The following is a 14,730-nucleotide window of genomic DNA, read 5'->3' as shown; positions in this document are numbered from 1 at the left end:
CTTCTGACTCAATGCTACTGAGTGGCCTGCCCACAGTGGGCTTCTTCTGACTCAATGCTACTGAGTGGCCTGCCCACAGTGGGCTTCTTCTGACTCAATGCTACTGAGTGGCCTGCCCACAGTGGACTTCTTCTGACTCAATGCTACCGAGTGGCCTGCCCACAGTGGACTTCTTCTGACTAAATGCTACAGAGTGGCCTGCCCACAGTGGGCTTCTTCTGACTCAATGCTACTGAGTGGCCTGCCCACAGTGGACTTCTTCTGACTCAATGCTACTGAGTGGCCTGCCCACAGTGGGCTTCTTCTGACTCAATGCTACTGAGTGGCCTGCCCACAGTGGGCTTCTTCCTGAGGCAGACAGTTTCAGTACAAACAGTGGAATTCAATTCTATGTGCATATATGATTAAATGCTGACGATCCTCTCTGACGACGTACGATGTCGTGGTAACTACACACACACATAACAACCAAGACATTGACAAGTAGGCTAAAGTTATTTTGACCATGTGGTAGGTAAAAAAGGTGTGTCTCTACCTGCGAGTCGTTTCATCCAGGCCCCCTCGTCGATCCCCAGGTTATTGTAGATGATCTTCAGGATGTTGCCCAGTAGACTATTCATGTGGTCTGAGGTGAGGTGAGTACAGCAGCTGTCTGCAGTCTCTGGAGGGTTGTTCTCTGGGCCGTGTTCCCACCAGTGAGACATGTAGCTGCATAGCATGGGCAGCACCACCTGAGGATAAGTAAGGACAGGGGGGAATGCTCATATTAAATGTTTAAGTCATGTTGTCTTTTCAATCATGTTCTTATCTCTTGTAAGCGCAGGGCTCCAGACCAACATTTTTCCCTGGTCTCACTGGGGCAACTAACTTTTTTAGTTGGCAAAACCAGCCCATGATTTGTTGGCACCAGTCCATGATTTGGTGGTACCAGCCCATGATTTGGTGGCACCAGTCCATGATTTGGTGGTACCAGCCCATGATTTGGTGGCACCAGTCCATGATTTGGTGGTACCAGCCCATGATTTGGTGGTACCAGCCCATGATTTGGTGGTACCAGTCCATGATTTGGTGGTACCAGTCAATGATTTGGTGGCACCAGTCCATGATTTGGTGGTACCAGCCCATGATTTGGTGGTACCAGTCCATGATTTGGTGGTACCAGCCCATGATTTGGTGGTACCAGCCCATGATTTGGTGGTACCAGCCCATGATTTGGTGGTACCAGTCCATGATTTGGTGGTACCAGCCCATGATTTGGTGGTACCAGTCCATGATTTGGTGGTACCAGCCCATGATTTGGTGGTACCAGCCCATGATTTGGTGGTACCAGCCCATGATTTGGTGATACCAGCCCATGATTTGGTGGTACCAGCCCATGATTTGTTGGCACCCCCCAAAAAAAATAAGTAGCGTCATACAATAGAATACATTTGAGTCATCTTATAACGTCATGATAAAGTCATTACAAAGTCATTGTTAAGTCATTATAAAGTCACTGTAAAGTCACTGTAAAGTCATTATAAAGTCATTATAAAGTCATTATTAAGTCATTGTAAAGTCATTATAAAGTCATTATAAAGTCATTACAAAGTCATTATTAAGTCATTATTAAGTCATTATAAAGTCATCATAATGCTTTATTAAGAGGTGTAATTGACTACTCACATGGTATTCAGTAAATAAGTCGTTACATCTGTCAGAGCAGGAATGCATGATTCAACATATTTTGATATACAACCTAATCCAGTGATTGCCATAAATTTGAGGTTGACAAGTAGGCTATTTCTGTTGTATTTTACTCTCAAAATAGGGTATTTGTATTTGTATTTATTATGGATCCCCATTAGTTCCTGCCAAGGCAGCAGCTACTCTTCCTGGGGTTTATTATGGATCCCCATTAGTTCCTGCCAAGGCAGCAGCTACTCTTCCTGGGGTTTATTATGGATCCCCATTAGTTCCTGCCAAGGCAGCAGCTACTCTTCCTGGGGTTTATTATGGATCCCCATTAGTTCCTGCCAAGGCAGCAGCTACTCTTCCTGGGGTTTATTATGGATCCCCATTAGTTCCTGTCAAGGCAGCAGCTACTCTTCCTGAGGTTTATTATGGATCCCCATTAGTTCCTGCCAAGGCAGCAGCTACTCTTCCTGGGGTTTATTATGGATCCCCATTAGTTCCTGTCAAGGCAGCAGCTACTCTTCCTGAGGTTTATTATGGATCCCCATTAGTTCCTGCCAAGGCAGCAGCTACTCTTCCTGGGGTTTATTATGGATCCCCATCAGTTCCTGCCAAGGCAGCAGCTACTCTTCCTGGGGTCCAGCAAAATTAAAGCAGTTTATACAATTTAAAAAACATTACAATACATTCACAACAGATTTCAGAGCATATTAAGTCTGTGCCCTCAGTCCCCTACTCTATTACCATATATCTACAACAAAAAATCCATGTGTAAGTGTGTGTATAGTGCATATGTTATCATGTGTCTGTGCCTATGTCCTAGTAAACCAGCAGTCTCCTGTTAGTAAACCACCAGTCTCATGTTAGTAAACCACCAGTCTCATGTTAGTAAACCACCAGTCTCATGTTAGTAAACCACCAGTCTCCTGTTAATAAACCACCAGTCTCCTGTTAATAAACCACCAGTCTCCTGTTAATAAACCACCAGTCTCCTGTTAATAAACCACCAGTCTCCTGTTAATAAACCACCAGTCTCCTGTTAGTAAACCACCAGTCTCATGTTAGTAAACCACCAGTCTCATGTTAGTAAACCACCAGTCTCATGTTAATAAACCACCAGTCTCCTGTTAATAAACCACCAGTCTCCTGTTAATAAACCACCAGTCTCCTGTTAATAAACCACCAGTCTCATGTTAATAAACCACCAGTCTCCTGTTAATAAACCACCAGTCTCCTGTTAATAAACCACCAGTCTCCTGTTAATAAACCACCAGTCTCATGTTAGTAAACCACCAGTCTCATGTTAGTAAACCAGCAGTCTCCTGTTAGTAAACCACCAGTCTCCTGTTATTAAACCACCAGTCTCATGTTAATAAACCACCAGTCTCCTGTTAGTAAACCACCAGTCTCATGTTAGTAAACCACCAGTCTCCTGTTATTAAACCACCAGTCTCCTGTTAGTAAACCACCAGTCTCCTGTTAGTAAACCACCAGTCTCCTGTTAATAAACCACCAGTCTCCTGTTAGTAAACCACCAGTCTCCTGTTAGTAAACCACCAGTCTCCTGTTAATAAACCACCAGTCTCCTGTTAGTAAACCACCAGTCTCCTGTTATTAAACCACCAGTCTCATGTTAATAAACCACCAGTCTCCTGTTAGTAAACCACCAGTCTCATGTTAGTAAACCACCAGTCTCCTGTTATTAAACCACCAGTCTCCTGTTAGTAAACCACCAGTCTCCTGTTAGTAAACCACCAGTCTCCTGTTAATAAACCACCAGTCTCCTGTTAGTAAACCACCAGTCTCCTGTTAGTAAACCACCAGTCTCCTGTTAATAAACCACCAGTCTCCTGTTAGTAAACCACCAGTCTCCTGTTAGTAAACCACCAGTCTCATGTTAGTAAACCACCAGTCTCCTGTTAATAAACCACCAGTCTCATGTTAGTAAACCACCAGTCTCCTGTTATTAAACCACCAGTCTCCTGTTAGTAAACCACCAGTCTCCTGTTAGTAAACCACCAGTCTCCTGTTAATAAACCACCAGTCTCCTGTTAGTAAACCACCAGTCTCCTGTTAGTAAACCACCAGTCTCATGTTAATAAACCACCAGTCTCCTGTTAGTAAACCACCAGTCTCATGTTAGTAAACCACCAGTCTCATGTTAGTAAACCACCAGTCTCCTGTTAATAAACCACCAGTCTCATGTTAGTAAACCACCAGTCTCATGTTATTAAACCACCAGTCTCCTGTTAATAAACCAGCAGTCTCCTGTTAATAAACCACCAGTCTCCTGTTAATAAACCACCAGTCTCATGTTAGTAAACCACCAGTCTCATGTTATTAAACCACCAGTCTCCTGTTAATAAACCAGCAGTCTCCTGTTAATAAACCACCAGTCTCCTGTTAATAAACCACCAGTCTCATGTTAGTAAACCACCAGTCTCCTGTTAATAAACCACCAGTCTCCTGTTATTAAACCACCAGTCTCCTGTTAATAAACCACCAGTCTCCTGTTAGTAAACCACCAGTCTCCTGTTAGTAAACCACCAGTCTCATGTTAATAAACCACCAGTCTCCTGTTATTAAACCACCAGTCTCCTGTTAGTAAACCACCAGTCTCCTGTTAATAAACCACCAGTCTCCTGTTATTAAACCACCAGTCTCCTGTTAGTAAACCACCAGTCTCCTGTTAGTAAACCACCAGTCTCCTGTTAGTAAACCACCAGTCTCCTGTTATTAAACCACCAGTCTCCTGTTAATAAACCAGTCTCCTGTTAATAAACCACCAGTCTCCTGTTATTAAACCACCAGTCTCCTGTTAGTAAACCACCAGTCTCCTGTTAATAAACCACCAGTCTCCTGTTAGTAAACCAGTCTCCTGTTAGTAAACCACCAGTCTCATGTTAGTAAACCACCAGTCTCCTGTTAGTAAACCACCAGTCTCCTGTTAATAAACCACCAGTCTCCTGTTAGTAAACCACCAGTCTCATGTTATTAAACCACCAGTCTCATGTTAGTAAACCACCAGTCTCCTGTTAGTAAACCACCAGTCTCCTGTTAATAAACCAGTCTCCTGTTAGTAAACCACCAGTCTCCTGTTAGTAAACCAGTCTCCTGTTAGTAAACCACCAGTCTCCTGTTATTAAACCACCAGTCTCATGTTAGTAAACCACCAGTCTCCTGTTAGTAAACCACCAGTCTCCTGTTAGTAAACCACCAGTCTCCTGTTAGTAAACCACCAGTCTCCTGTTAATAAACCACCAGTCTCCTGTTAATAAACCACCAGTCTCCTGTTAGTAAACCACCAGTCTCCTGTTAGTAAACCACCAGTCTCCTGTTAGTAAACCACCAGTCTCCTGTTAATAAACCACCAGTCTCCTGTTAATAAACCACCAGTCTCCTGTTAGTAAACCACCAGTCTCCTGTTAGTAAACCACCAGTCTCCTGTTAATAAACCACCAGTCTCCTGTTAGTAAACCACCAGTCTCCTGTTAATAAACCACCAGTCTCCTGTTAATAAACCACCAGTCTCCTGTTAGTAAACCACCAGTCTCCTGTTAATAAACCACCAGTCTCCTGTTAATAAACCACCAGTCTCCTGTTAGTAAACCACCAGTCTCCTGTTAGTAAACCACCAGTCTCCTGTTAATAAACCACCAGTCTCCTGTTAGTAAACCACCAGTCTCCTGTTAATAAACCACCAGTCTCCTGTTAATAAACCACCAGTCTCCTGTTAGTAAACCAGTCTCCTGTTAGTAAACCACCAGTCTCCTGTTATTAAACCACCAGTCTCATGTTATTAAACCACCAGTCTCCTGTTAATAAACCAGTCTCCTGTTAGTAAACCACCAGTCTCCTGTTAGTAAACCAGTCTCCTGTTAGTAAACCACCAGTCTCCTGTTATTAAACCACCAGTCTCATGTTAGTAAACCACCAGTCTCCTGTTAGTAAACCACCAGTCTCCTGTTAGTAAACCACCAGTCTCCTGTTAGTAAACCACCAGTCTCCTGTTAATAAACCACCAGTCTCCTGTTAATAAACCACCAGTCTCCTGTTAGTAAACCACCAGTCTCCTGTTAGTAAACCACCAGTCTCCTGTTAGTAAACCACCAGTCTCCTGTTAATAAACCACCAGTCTCCTGTTAATAAACCACCAGTCTCCTGTTAGTAAACCACCAGTCTCCTGTTAGTAAACCACCAGTCTCCTGTTAATAAACCACCAGTCTCCTGTTAGTAAACCACCAGTCTCCTGTTAATAAACCACCAGTCTCCTGTTAATAAACCACCAGTCTCCTGTTAGTAAACCACCAGTCTCCTGTTAATAAACCACCAGTCTCCTGTTAATAAACCACCAGTCTCCTGTTAGTAAACCACCAGTCTCCTGTTAGTAAACCACCAGTCTCCTGTTAATAAACCACCAGTCTCCTGTTAGTAAACCACCAGTCTCCTGTTAATAAACCACCAGTCTCCTGTTAATAAACCACCAGTCTCCTGTTAGTAAACCACCAGTCTCCTGTTAATAAACCAGTCTCCTGTTAGTAAACCACCAGTCTCCTGTTAGTAAACCAGTCTCCTGTTAGTAAACCACCAGTCTCCTGTTATTAAACCACCAGTCTCCTGTTAGTAAACCACCAGTCTCCTGTTAGTAAACCACCAGTCTCCTGTTAGTAAACCACCAGTCTCCTGTTAATAAACCACCAGTCTCCTGTTAATAAACCACCAGTCTCCTGTTAATAAACCACCAGTCTCATGTTAGTAAACCACCAGTCTCCTGTTAGTAAACCACCAGTCTCCTGTTAATAAACCACCAGTCTCATGTTAATAAACCACCAGTCTCATGTTAGTAAACCACCAGTCTCATGTTAATAAACCACCAGTCTCCTGTTAGTAAACCACCAGTCTCCTGTTAGTAAACCACCAGTCTCCTGTTATTAAACCAGTCTCATGTTATTAAACCACCAGTCTCCTGTTAGTAAACCACCAGTCTCCTGTTAATAAACCACCAGTCTCCTGTTAGTAAACCACCAGTCTCCTGTTATTAAACCAGTCTCATGTTATTAAACCACCAGTCTCCTGTTAATAAACCACCAGTCTCCTGTTAGTAAACCACCAGTCTCCTGTTAGTAAACCACCAGTCTCCTGTTAGTAAACCACCAGTCTCCTGTTAGTAAACCACCAGTCTCCTGTTAGTAAACCACCAGTCTCCTGTTAGTAAACCACCAGTCTCCTGTTAATAAACCACCAGTCTCCTGTTAGTAAACCACCAGTCTCCTGTTAATAAACCACCAGTCTCCTGTTAATAAACCACCAGTCTCCTGTTAGTAAACCACCAGTCTCCTGTTAATAAACCACCAGTCTCCTGTTAATAAACCACCAGTCTCCTGTTAGTAAACCACCAGTCTCCTGTTAGTAAACCACCAGTCTCCTGTTAATAAACCACCAGTCTCCTGTTAGTAAACCACCAGTCTCCTGTTAATAAACCACCAGTCTCCTGTTAATAAACCACCAGTCTCCTGTTAGTAAACCACCAGTCTCCTGTTAGTAAACCACCAGTCTCCTGTTAGTAAACCAGTCTCCTGTTAGTAAACCAGTCTCCTGTTAGTAAACCAGTCTCCTGTTAGTAAACCAGTCTCTACCTCCATAACGTGAGGCATCTGTGTGTAGCGCAGGCCGGACTCAGCCAGATCCATGATCTCCTCTAGAGACTTCTCCAGGGACGGGATGGCTGGACACATCTCTTCTACCTGGGAGGGCAGGTCTAGAGCTGGGGGAGCATCGGGGAAGAGAGGAGAGAGAGGGAGGAAAAGAGAGGTAGAGAGAGAGAAAGAGAGAGCGTGAAGAGAGAGGAGAGAGAGAGGGTGGAGGGAGAAAGAGAGAGGATGGAGGGAGAGAGAGAGAGAGAGAAGGTGGAGGGAGAGAGAGTAAGAGAGAGAGAGGGTGGGTGGTTGGAGAGAGAGAGGGGGGTGGAGGGAGAGATAAAGAGAGAGATAGAGAGATTGAAGGGAGAGAGAGGGGGGGTGGAGGGAGAGATAAAGAGAGAGAGAGATAGAGAGATTGAAGGGAGAGAGAGGGGGGGTGGAGGGAGAGATAAAGAGAGAGAGAGATAGAGAGATTGAAGGGAGAGAGAGGGGGGTGGAGGGAGAGAGAGAGGGGGGGTGGAGGGAGAGAGAGAGGGTGGAGGGAGAGAGAGAGTAAGAGACAGAGAGATAAAAGGTGATGGTGAGAGAGACATAAAGACTGTATGCAGTCATTCCTCAATTCAGTTTGCAACATTTATGCCAAGCTTCTCTCTATCTCTCCATCCAACCCCGTCCTATCTCTGATTCTAAATCACTTGAAGGACAGTTTGCAACAGTACCTGTTCTGTCCAACAGAATGTTAGTCTCTGCCTACAGTACCTGTTCTGTCCAACAGAATGTTAGTCTCTGCCTACAGTACCTGTTCTGTCCAACAGAATGCTAGTCTCTGCCTACAGTACCTGTTCTGTCCAACAGAATGTTAGTCTCTACCTACAGTACCTGTTCTGTCCAACAGAATGTTAGTCTCTGCCTACAGTACCTGTTCTGTCCAACAGAATGTCAGTCTCTGCCTACAGTACCTGTTCTGTCCAACAGAATGCTAGTCTCTGCCTACAGTACCTGTTCTGTCCAACAGAATGCTAGTCTCTGCCTACAGTACCTGTTCTGTCCAACAGAATGCTAGTCTCTGCCTACAGTACCTGTTCTGTCCAACAGAATGTTAGTCTCTGCCTACAGTACCTGTTCTGTCCAACAGAATGTTAGTCTCTGCCTACAGTACCTGTTCTGTCCAACAGAATGTTAGTCTCTGCCTACAGTACCTGTTCTGTCCAACAGAATGTTAGTCTCTGCCTACAGTACCTGTTCTGTCCAACAGAATGTTAGTCTCTGCCTACAGTACCTGTTCTGTCCAACAGAATGTTAGTCTCTGCCTACAGTACCTGTTCTGTCCAACAGAATGCTAGTCTCTGCCTACAGTACCTGTTCTGTCCAACAGAATGTTAGTCTCTGCCTACAGTACCTGTTCTGTCCAACAGAATGTTAGTCTCTACCTACAGTACCTGTTCTGTCCAACAGAATGTTAGTCTCTGCCTACAGTACCTGTTCTGTCCAACAGAATGCTAGTCTCTGCCTACAGTACCTGTTCTGTCCAACAGAATGTTAGTCTCTGCCTACAGTACCTGTTCTGTCCAACAGAATGTTAGTCTCTGCCTACAGTACCTGTTCTGTCCAACAGAATGTCAGTCTCTGCCTACAGTACCTGTTCTGTCCAACAGAATGTTAGTCTCTGCCTACAGTACCTGTTCTGTCCAACAGAATGTTAGTCTCTGCCTACAGTACCTGTTCTGTCCAACAGAATGCTAGTCTCTGTCTACAGTACCTGTTCTGTCCAACAGAATGTCAGTCTCTGCCTACAGTACCTGTTCTGTCCAACAGAATGTCAGTCTCTGCCTACAGTACCTGTTCTGTCCAACAGAATGCTAGTCTCTGCCTACAGTACCTGTTCTGTCCAACAGAATGTTAGTCTCTGCCTACAGTACCTGTTCTGTCCAACAGAATGTTAGTCTCTGCCTACAGTACCTGTTCTGTCCAACAGAATGCTAGTCTCTGCCTACAGTACCTGTTCTGTCCAACAGAATGTTAGTCTCTGCCTACAGTACCTGTTCTGTCCAACAGAATGCTAGTCTCTGCCTACAGTACCTGTTCTGTCCAACAGAATGTTAGTCTCTGCCTACAGTACCTGTTCTGTCCAACAGAATGTTAGTCTCTGCCTACAGTACCTGTTCTGTCCAACAGAATGCTAGTCTCTGCCTACAGTACCTGTTCTGTCCAACAGAATGTTAGTCTCTGCCTACAGTACCTGTTCTGTCCAACAGAATGCTAGTCTCTGCCTACAGTACCTGTTCTGTCCAACAGAATGTTAGTCTCTGCCTACAGTACCTGTTCTGTCCAACAGAATGCTAGTCTCTGCCTACAGTACCTGTTCTGTCCAACAGAATGCTAGTCTCTGCCTACAGTACCTGTTCTGTCCAACAGAATGTCAGTCTGTGTCTACAGTACCTGTTCTGTCCAACAGAATGTCAGTCTCTGCCTACAGTACCTGTTCTGTCCAACAGAATGTTAGTCTCTACCTACAGTACCTGTTCTGTCCAACAGAATGTTAGTCTCTGCCTACAGTACCTGTTCTGTCCAACAGAATGCTAGTCTCTGCCTACAGTACCTGTTCTGTCCAACAGAATGCTAGTCTCTGCCTACAGTACCTGTTCTGTCCAACAGAATGCTAGTCTCTGCCTACAGTACCTGTTCTGTCCAACAGAATGTTAGTCTCTGCCTACAGTACCTGTTCTGCCCAACAGAATGTTAGTCTCTGCCTACAGTACCTGTTCTGTCCAACAGAATGCTAGTCTCTGCCTACAGTACCTGTTCTGTCCAACAGAATGCTAGTCTCTGCCTACAGTACCTGTTCTGTCCAACAGAATGCTAGTCTCTGCCTACAGTACCTGTTCTGTCCAACAGAATGCTAGTCTCTACCTACAGTACCTGTTCTGTCCAACAGAATGTTAGTCTCTACCTACAGTACCTGTTCTGTCCAACAGAATGTCAGTCTCTGCCTACAGTACCTGTTCTGTCCAACAGAATGTTAGTCTCTGCCTACAGTACCTGTTCTGTCCAACAGAATGTCAGTCTCTGCCTACAGTACCTGTTCTGTCCAACAGAATGCTAGTCTCTACCTACAGTACCTGTTCTGTCCAACAGAATGTTAGTCTCTACCTACAGTACCTGTTCTGTCCAACAGAATGTCAGTCTCTGCCTACAGTACCTGTTCTGTCCAACAGAATGTTAGTCTCTGCCTACAGTACCTGTTCTGTAGAAACAGAATGTCAGTCTCTGCCTACAGTACCTGTTCTGTCCAACAGAATGTTAGTCTCTGCCTACAGTACCTGTTCTGTCCAACAGAATGTTAGTCTCTGCCTACAGTACCTGTTCTGTCCAACAGAATGTCAGTCTCTGCCTACAGTACCTGTTCTGTCCAACAGAATGCTAGTCTCTGCCTACAGTACCTGTTCTGTCCAACAGAATGCTAGTCTCTGCCTACAGTACCTGTTCTGTCCAACAGAATGCTAGTCTCTACCTACAGTACCTGTTCTGTCCAACAGAATGTTAGTCTCTACCTACAGTACCTGTTCTGTCCAACAGAATGTCAGTCTCTGCCTACAGTACCTGTTCTGTCCAACAGAATGTTAGTCTCTGCCTACAGTACCTGTTCTGTCCAACAGAATGTCAGTCTCTACCTACAGTACCTGTTCTGTCCAACAGAATGTTAGTCTCTGCCTACAGTACCTGTTCTGTCCAACCGAATGTCAGTCTCTACCTACAGTACCTGTTCTGTCCAACAGAATGTCAGTCTCTGCCTACAGTACCTGTTCTGTCCAACAGAATGTTAGTCTCTGCCTACAGTACCTGTTCTGTCCAACAGAATGTCAGTCTCTGCCTACAGTACCTGTTCTGTCCAACAGAATGTCAGTCTCTGCCTACAGTACCTGTTCTGTCCAACAGAATGTCAGTCTCTACCTACAGTACCTGTTCTGTCCAACAGAATGTCAGTCTCTACCTACAGTACCTGTTCTGTCCAACAGAATGTCAGTCTCTACCTACAGTACCTGTTCTGTCCAACAGAATGTCAGTCTCTACCTACAGTACCTGTTCTGTCCAACAGAATGTTAGTCTCTGCCTACAGTACCTGTTCTGTCCAACAGAATGCTAGTCTCTACCTACAGTACCTGTTCTTTCCAACAGAATGCTAGTCTCTGCCTACAGTACCTGTTCTGTCCAACAGAATGCTAGTCTCTGCCTACAGTACCTGTTCTGTCCAACAGAATGTTAGTCTCTGCCTACAGTACCTGTTCTGTCCAACAGAATGCTAGTCTCTGCCTACAGTACCTGTTCTGTCCAACAGAATGTTAGTCTCTGCCTACAGTACCTGTTCTGTCCAACAGAATGTCAGTCTCTGCCTACAGTACCTGTTCTGTCTAACAGAATGTTAGTCTCTGCCTACAGTACCTGTTCTGTCCAACAGAATGTTAGTCTCTGCCTACAGTACCTGTTCTGTCCAACAGAATGTTAGTCTCTGCCTACAGTACCTGTTCTGTCCAACAGAATGTCAGTCTCTGCCTACAGTACCTGTTCTGTCCAACAGAATGCTAGTCTCTGCCTACAGTACCTGTTCTGTCCCGGGAGCCCTTGGTGATGTAGATGGAGTAGTTGTTGAACTTGTTGAGCTCAGGTTCCAGGAAGGCCACAGGGAACGCCCCCGAGAACGCTGCAAGGCATTCACCTAGGGCTGGACGCTGCCTGCAGGAGGAAGAGGAGGAGGAATGGGGAAGAGGGAGGGGGAGGAAGAAGGAAGAGGAGGAGGAAGGAGGAAGAGGAAGGAGGAAGAGATAGGGGGAGTAAGGAGGATGCGGAGGAAGGGGCAGGAGGAGAGGGAGGGGAAGGAAGAGGTAGGGGGAGGATGTAGGGGGAGGAAGGAGGAAGTGGAGGAGGGAGGGGGAGGAAGAAGAAGGAGGTAGGGGGAGGAAGGAGGAGGAAAAGTGAGGGACAGTTCATGTTCAGGAATACATAACCTGAGTCTGAATAACTGGCTTAACTAACCCAGTCACATCCTTCACTAGACTTAATGCAATATTAAAATGAGCAACAGAACAAATTATGTTTGTTGTAAACGCATGAAATGTGGTGTCCACATAGTCAGTACAGGGTTCTAGACAGGACACATTGACATGTGGTGTCCACATAGTTAGTACAGGGTCCTAGACAGGACACATTGACATGTGGTGTCCACATAGTTAGTACAGGGTTCTAGACAGGACACATTGACATGTGGTGTCCACATAGTTAGTACAGGGTTCTAGACAGGACACATTGACATGTGGTGTCCACATAGTTAGTACAGGGTTCTAGACAGGACACATTGACATGTGGTGTCCACATAGTTAGTACAAGGTTCTAGACAGGACACATTGACATGTGGTGTCCACATAGTCAGTACAGGGTTCTAGACAGGACACATTGACATGTGGTGTCCACATAGTCAGTACAGGGTTCTAGACAGGACACATTGACATGTGGTGTCCACATAGTCAGTACAGGGTTCTAGACAGGACACATTGACATGTGGTGTCCACATAGTCAGTACAGGGTTCTAGACAGGACACATTGACATGTGGTGTCCACATAGTCAGTACAGGGTTCTAGACAGGACACATTGACATGTGGTGTCCACATAGTTAGTACAGGGTCCTAGACAGGACACATTGACATGTGGTGTCCACATAGTCAGTACAGGGTCCTAGACAGGACACATTGACATGTGGTGTCCACATAGTCAGTACAGGGTTCTAGACAGGACACATTGACATGTGGTGTCCACATAGTCAGTACAGGGTTCTAGACAGGACACATTGACATGTGGTGTCCACATAGTCAGTACAGGGTCCTAGACAGGACACATTGACATGTGGTGTCCACATAGTTAGTACAAGGGTCTAGACAGGACATATTGACATTTTTAGATTGTCATTATCTATCATACTTCCAGTGTCAATCAAAGTAGGGATTTTGAGGAAATGTGAAAAACCCTTTAAAATGACCTCAGCATATATCAAGTCGTGAATACATGTCACGTGATTGTTTATTGGTCAGTAGCGGCCATGTTGTTTGACATGCTAGCCTGGAAAAACATAATTTGTGGGATCTTGGTCCATGGATACCATATTTACATTTACATTTACATTTAAGTCATTTAGCAGACGCTCTTATCCAGAGCGACTTACAAATTGGTGCATTCACCTTATGATATCCAGTGGAACAACCACTTTACAATAGTGCATCTAACTCTTTTAAGGGGGAGGGGGGGGGTTAGGAGGATTACTTTATCCTATCCTAGGTATTCCTTAAAGAGGTGGGGTTTCAATTGTCTCCGGAAGGTGGTGATTGACTCCGCTGACCTGGCGTCGTGAGGGAGTTTGTTCCACCATTGGGGTGCCAGAGCAGCGAACAGTTTTGACTGGGCTGAGCGGGAACTGTACTTCCTCAGAGGTAGGGAGGCGAGCAGGCCAGAGGTGGATATCAAAGTATTGTACACATTGGTCATTCGGAGCCAGAGGAGTAAAGCATTGAAGTGTTTTTCAGTAAATTCTAAATGGTGGACCTTAAGGTATCCCCCCAGGGGAAGTAGCCACCACTATTTCGATGTAATTTCCTGTCCAAGACAGGAAATGCATATTTAGGTTCCACCTCGGAAAAATGATGAAGGCTACTTATATACAGTACCAGTCAAACGTTTGGACACACCTATGCAGCCCCAGCTTCTCTTCTCTGCTTGAACCCCTAATTAAATACAATAGGGTTTCACCCAGCTTCTCTGCTTCTTCTGGTTGGATTATATATTTTTAATCCATTTCAACCAGCTGGTTAGCTGATGAGTTCCAAGACACCCTATCTTCCTCATAATCATCATATTCACATTGAATTCATTTTGACGTTACCTTTCTACGTAGATGCTGTTGTTGGTACCAAGACTATACAGGCTGTTGAGTATCCTGTAACACGACACTTGGACGTCATCCACTGTGAAGACAACAAGGGAAGTCTCCTTACACATAGGACCTACAGTATGACCATTACAGGACGGTGAAGTTGGACTACAATAAGACATTAGGGGTCAAAAAGGCCTTTACTTATTTATTGGTCCTTTAAGCCAGCTATACATAAAACCTTTTTAATTAACAATGCATAATGAGGACTGGTCTCATGAGATACAGGGATGGCCTTTTTAATTAACAATGCCTAATGAGGACTGGCCTCATGAGATACAGGATGGCCTTTTTAATTAACAATGACTAATGAAGACTGGTCTCATGAGATACAGGGATGGCCTTTTTAATTAACAATGACTAATGAAGACTGGTCTCATGAGATACAGGGATGGCCTTTTTAATTAACAATGACTAATGAAGAGCTGGTCTCATGAGATTAC

The 14,730-nt window shown here is 44.7% G+C and overlaps 1 protein-coding gene across 1 annotated transcript in view; it reads right to left on the bottom strand.

The window, feature by feature from the left end:
- Positions 1–229: 229 nt before the first annotated feature.
- Positions 230–14,730, bottom strand: part of LOC139569896 (ryanodine receptor 2-like) — a gene marked incomplete at its 5' end in the record, with an annotated part of 288,568 nt that continues 274,067 nt past the window's right edge. The window contains 5 exons of the mRNA XM_071391220.1: positions 230–348; positions 536–731; positions 7,311–7,438; positions 11,914–12,044; positions 14,240–14,321. Of these exons, the coding sequence (XP_071247321.1) occupies positions 230–348; positions 536–731; positions 7,311–7,438; positions 11,914–12,044; positions 14,240–14,321 (656 nt within the window). The remainder of the gene's footprint in view (positions 349–535; positions 732–7,310; positions 7,439–11,913; positions 12,045–14,239; positions 14,322–14,730) is intronic.

The sequence above is a fragment of the Salvelinus alpinus genome, chromosome 3 (assembly GCF_045679555.1).
Source record: "Salvelinus alpinus chromosome 3, SLU_Salpinus.1, whole genome shotgun sequence".
NCBI classification, from domain to species: Eukaryota; Metazoa; Chordata; class Actinopteri; order Salmoniformes; family Salmonidae; genus Salvelinus; species Salvelinus alpinus.
Note: the sequence above shows the minus strand (reverse complement) of the source record. Positions and strands in the feature narration are given on the sequence as shown.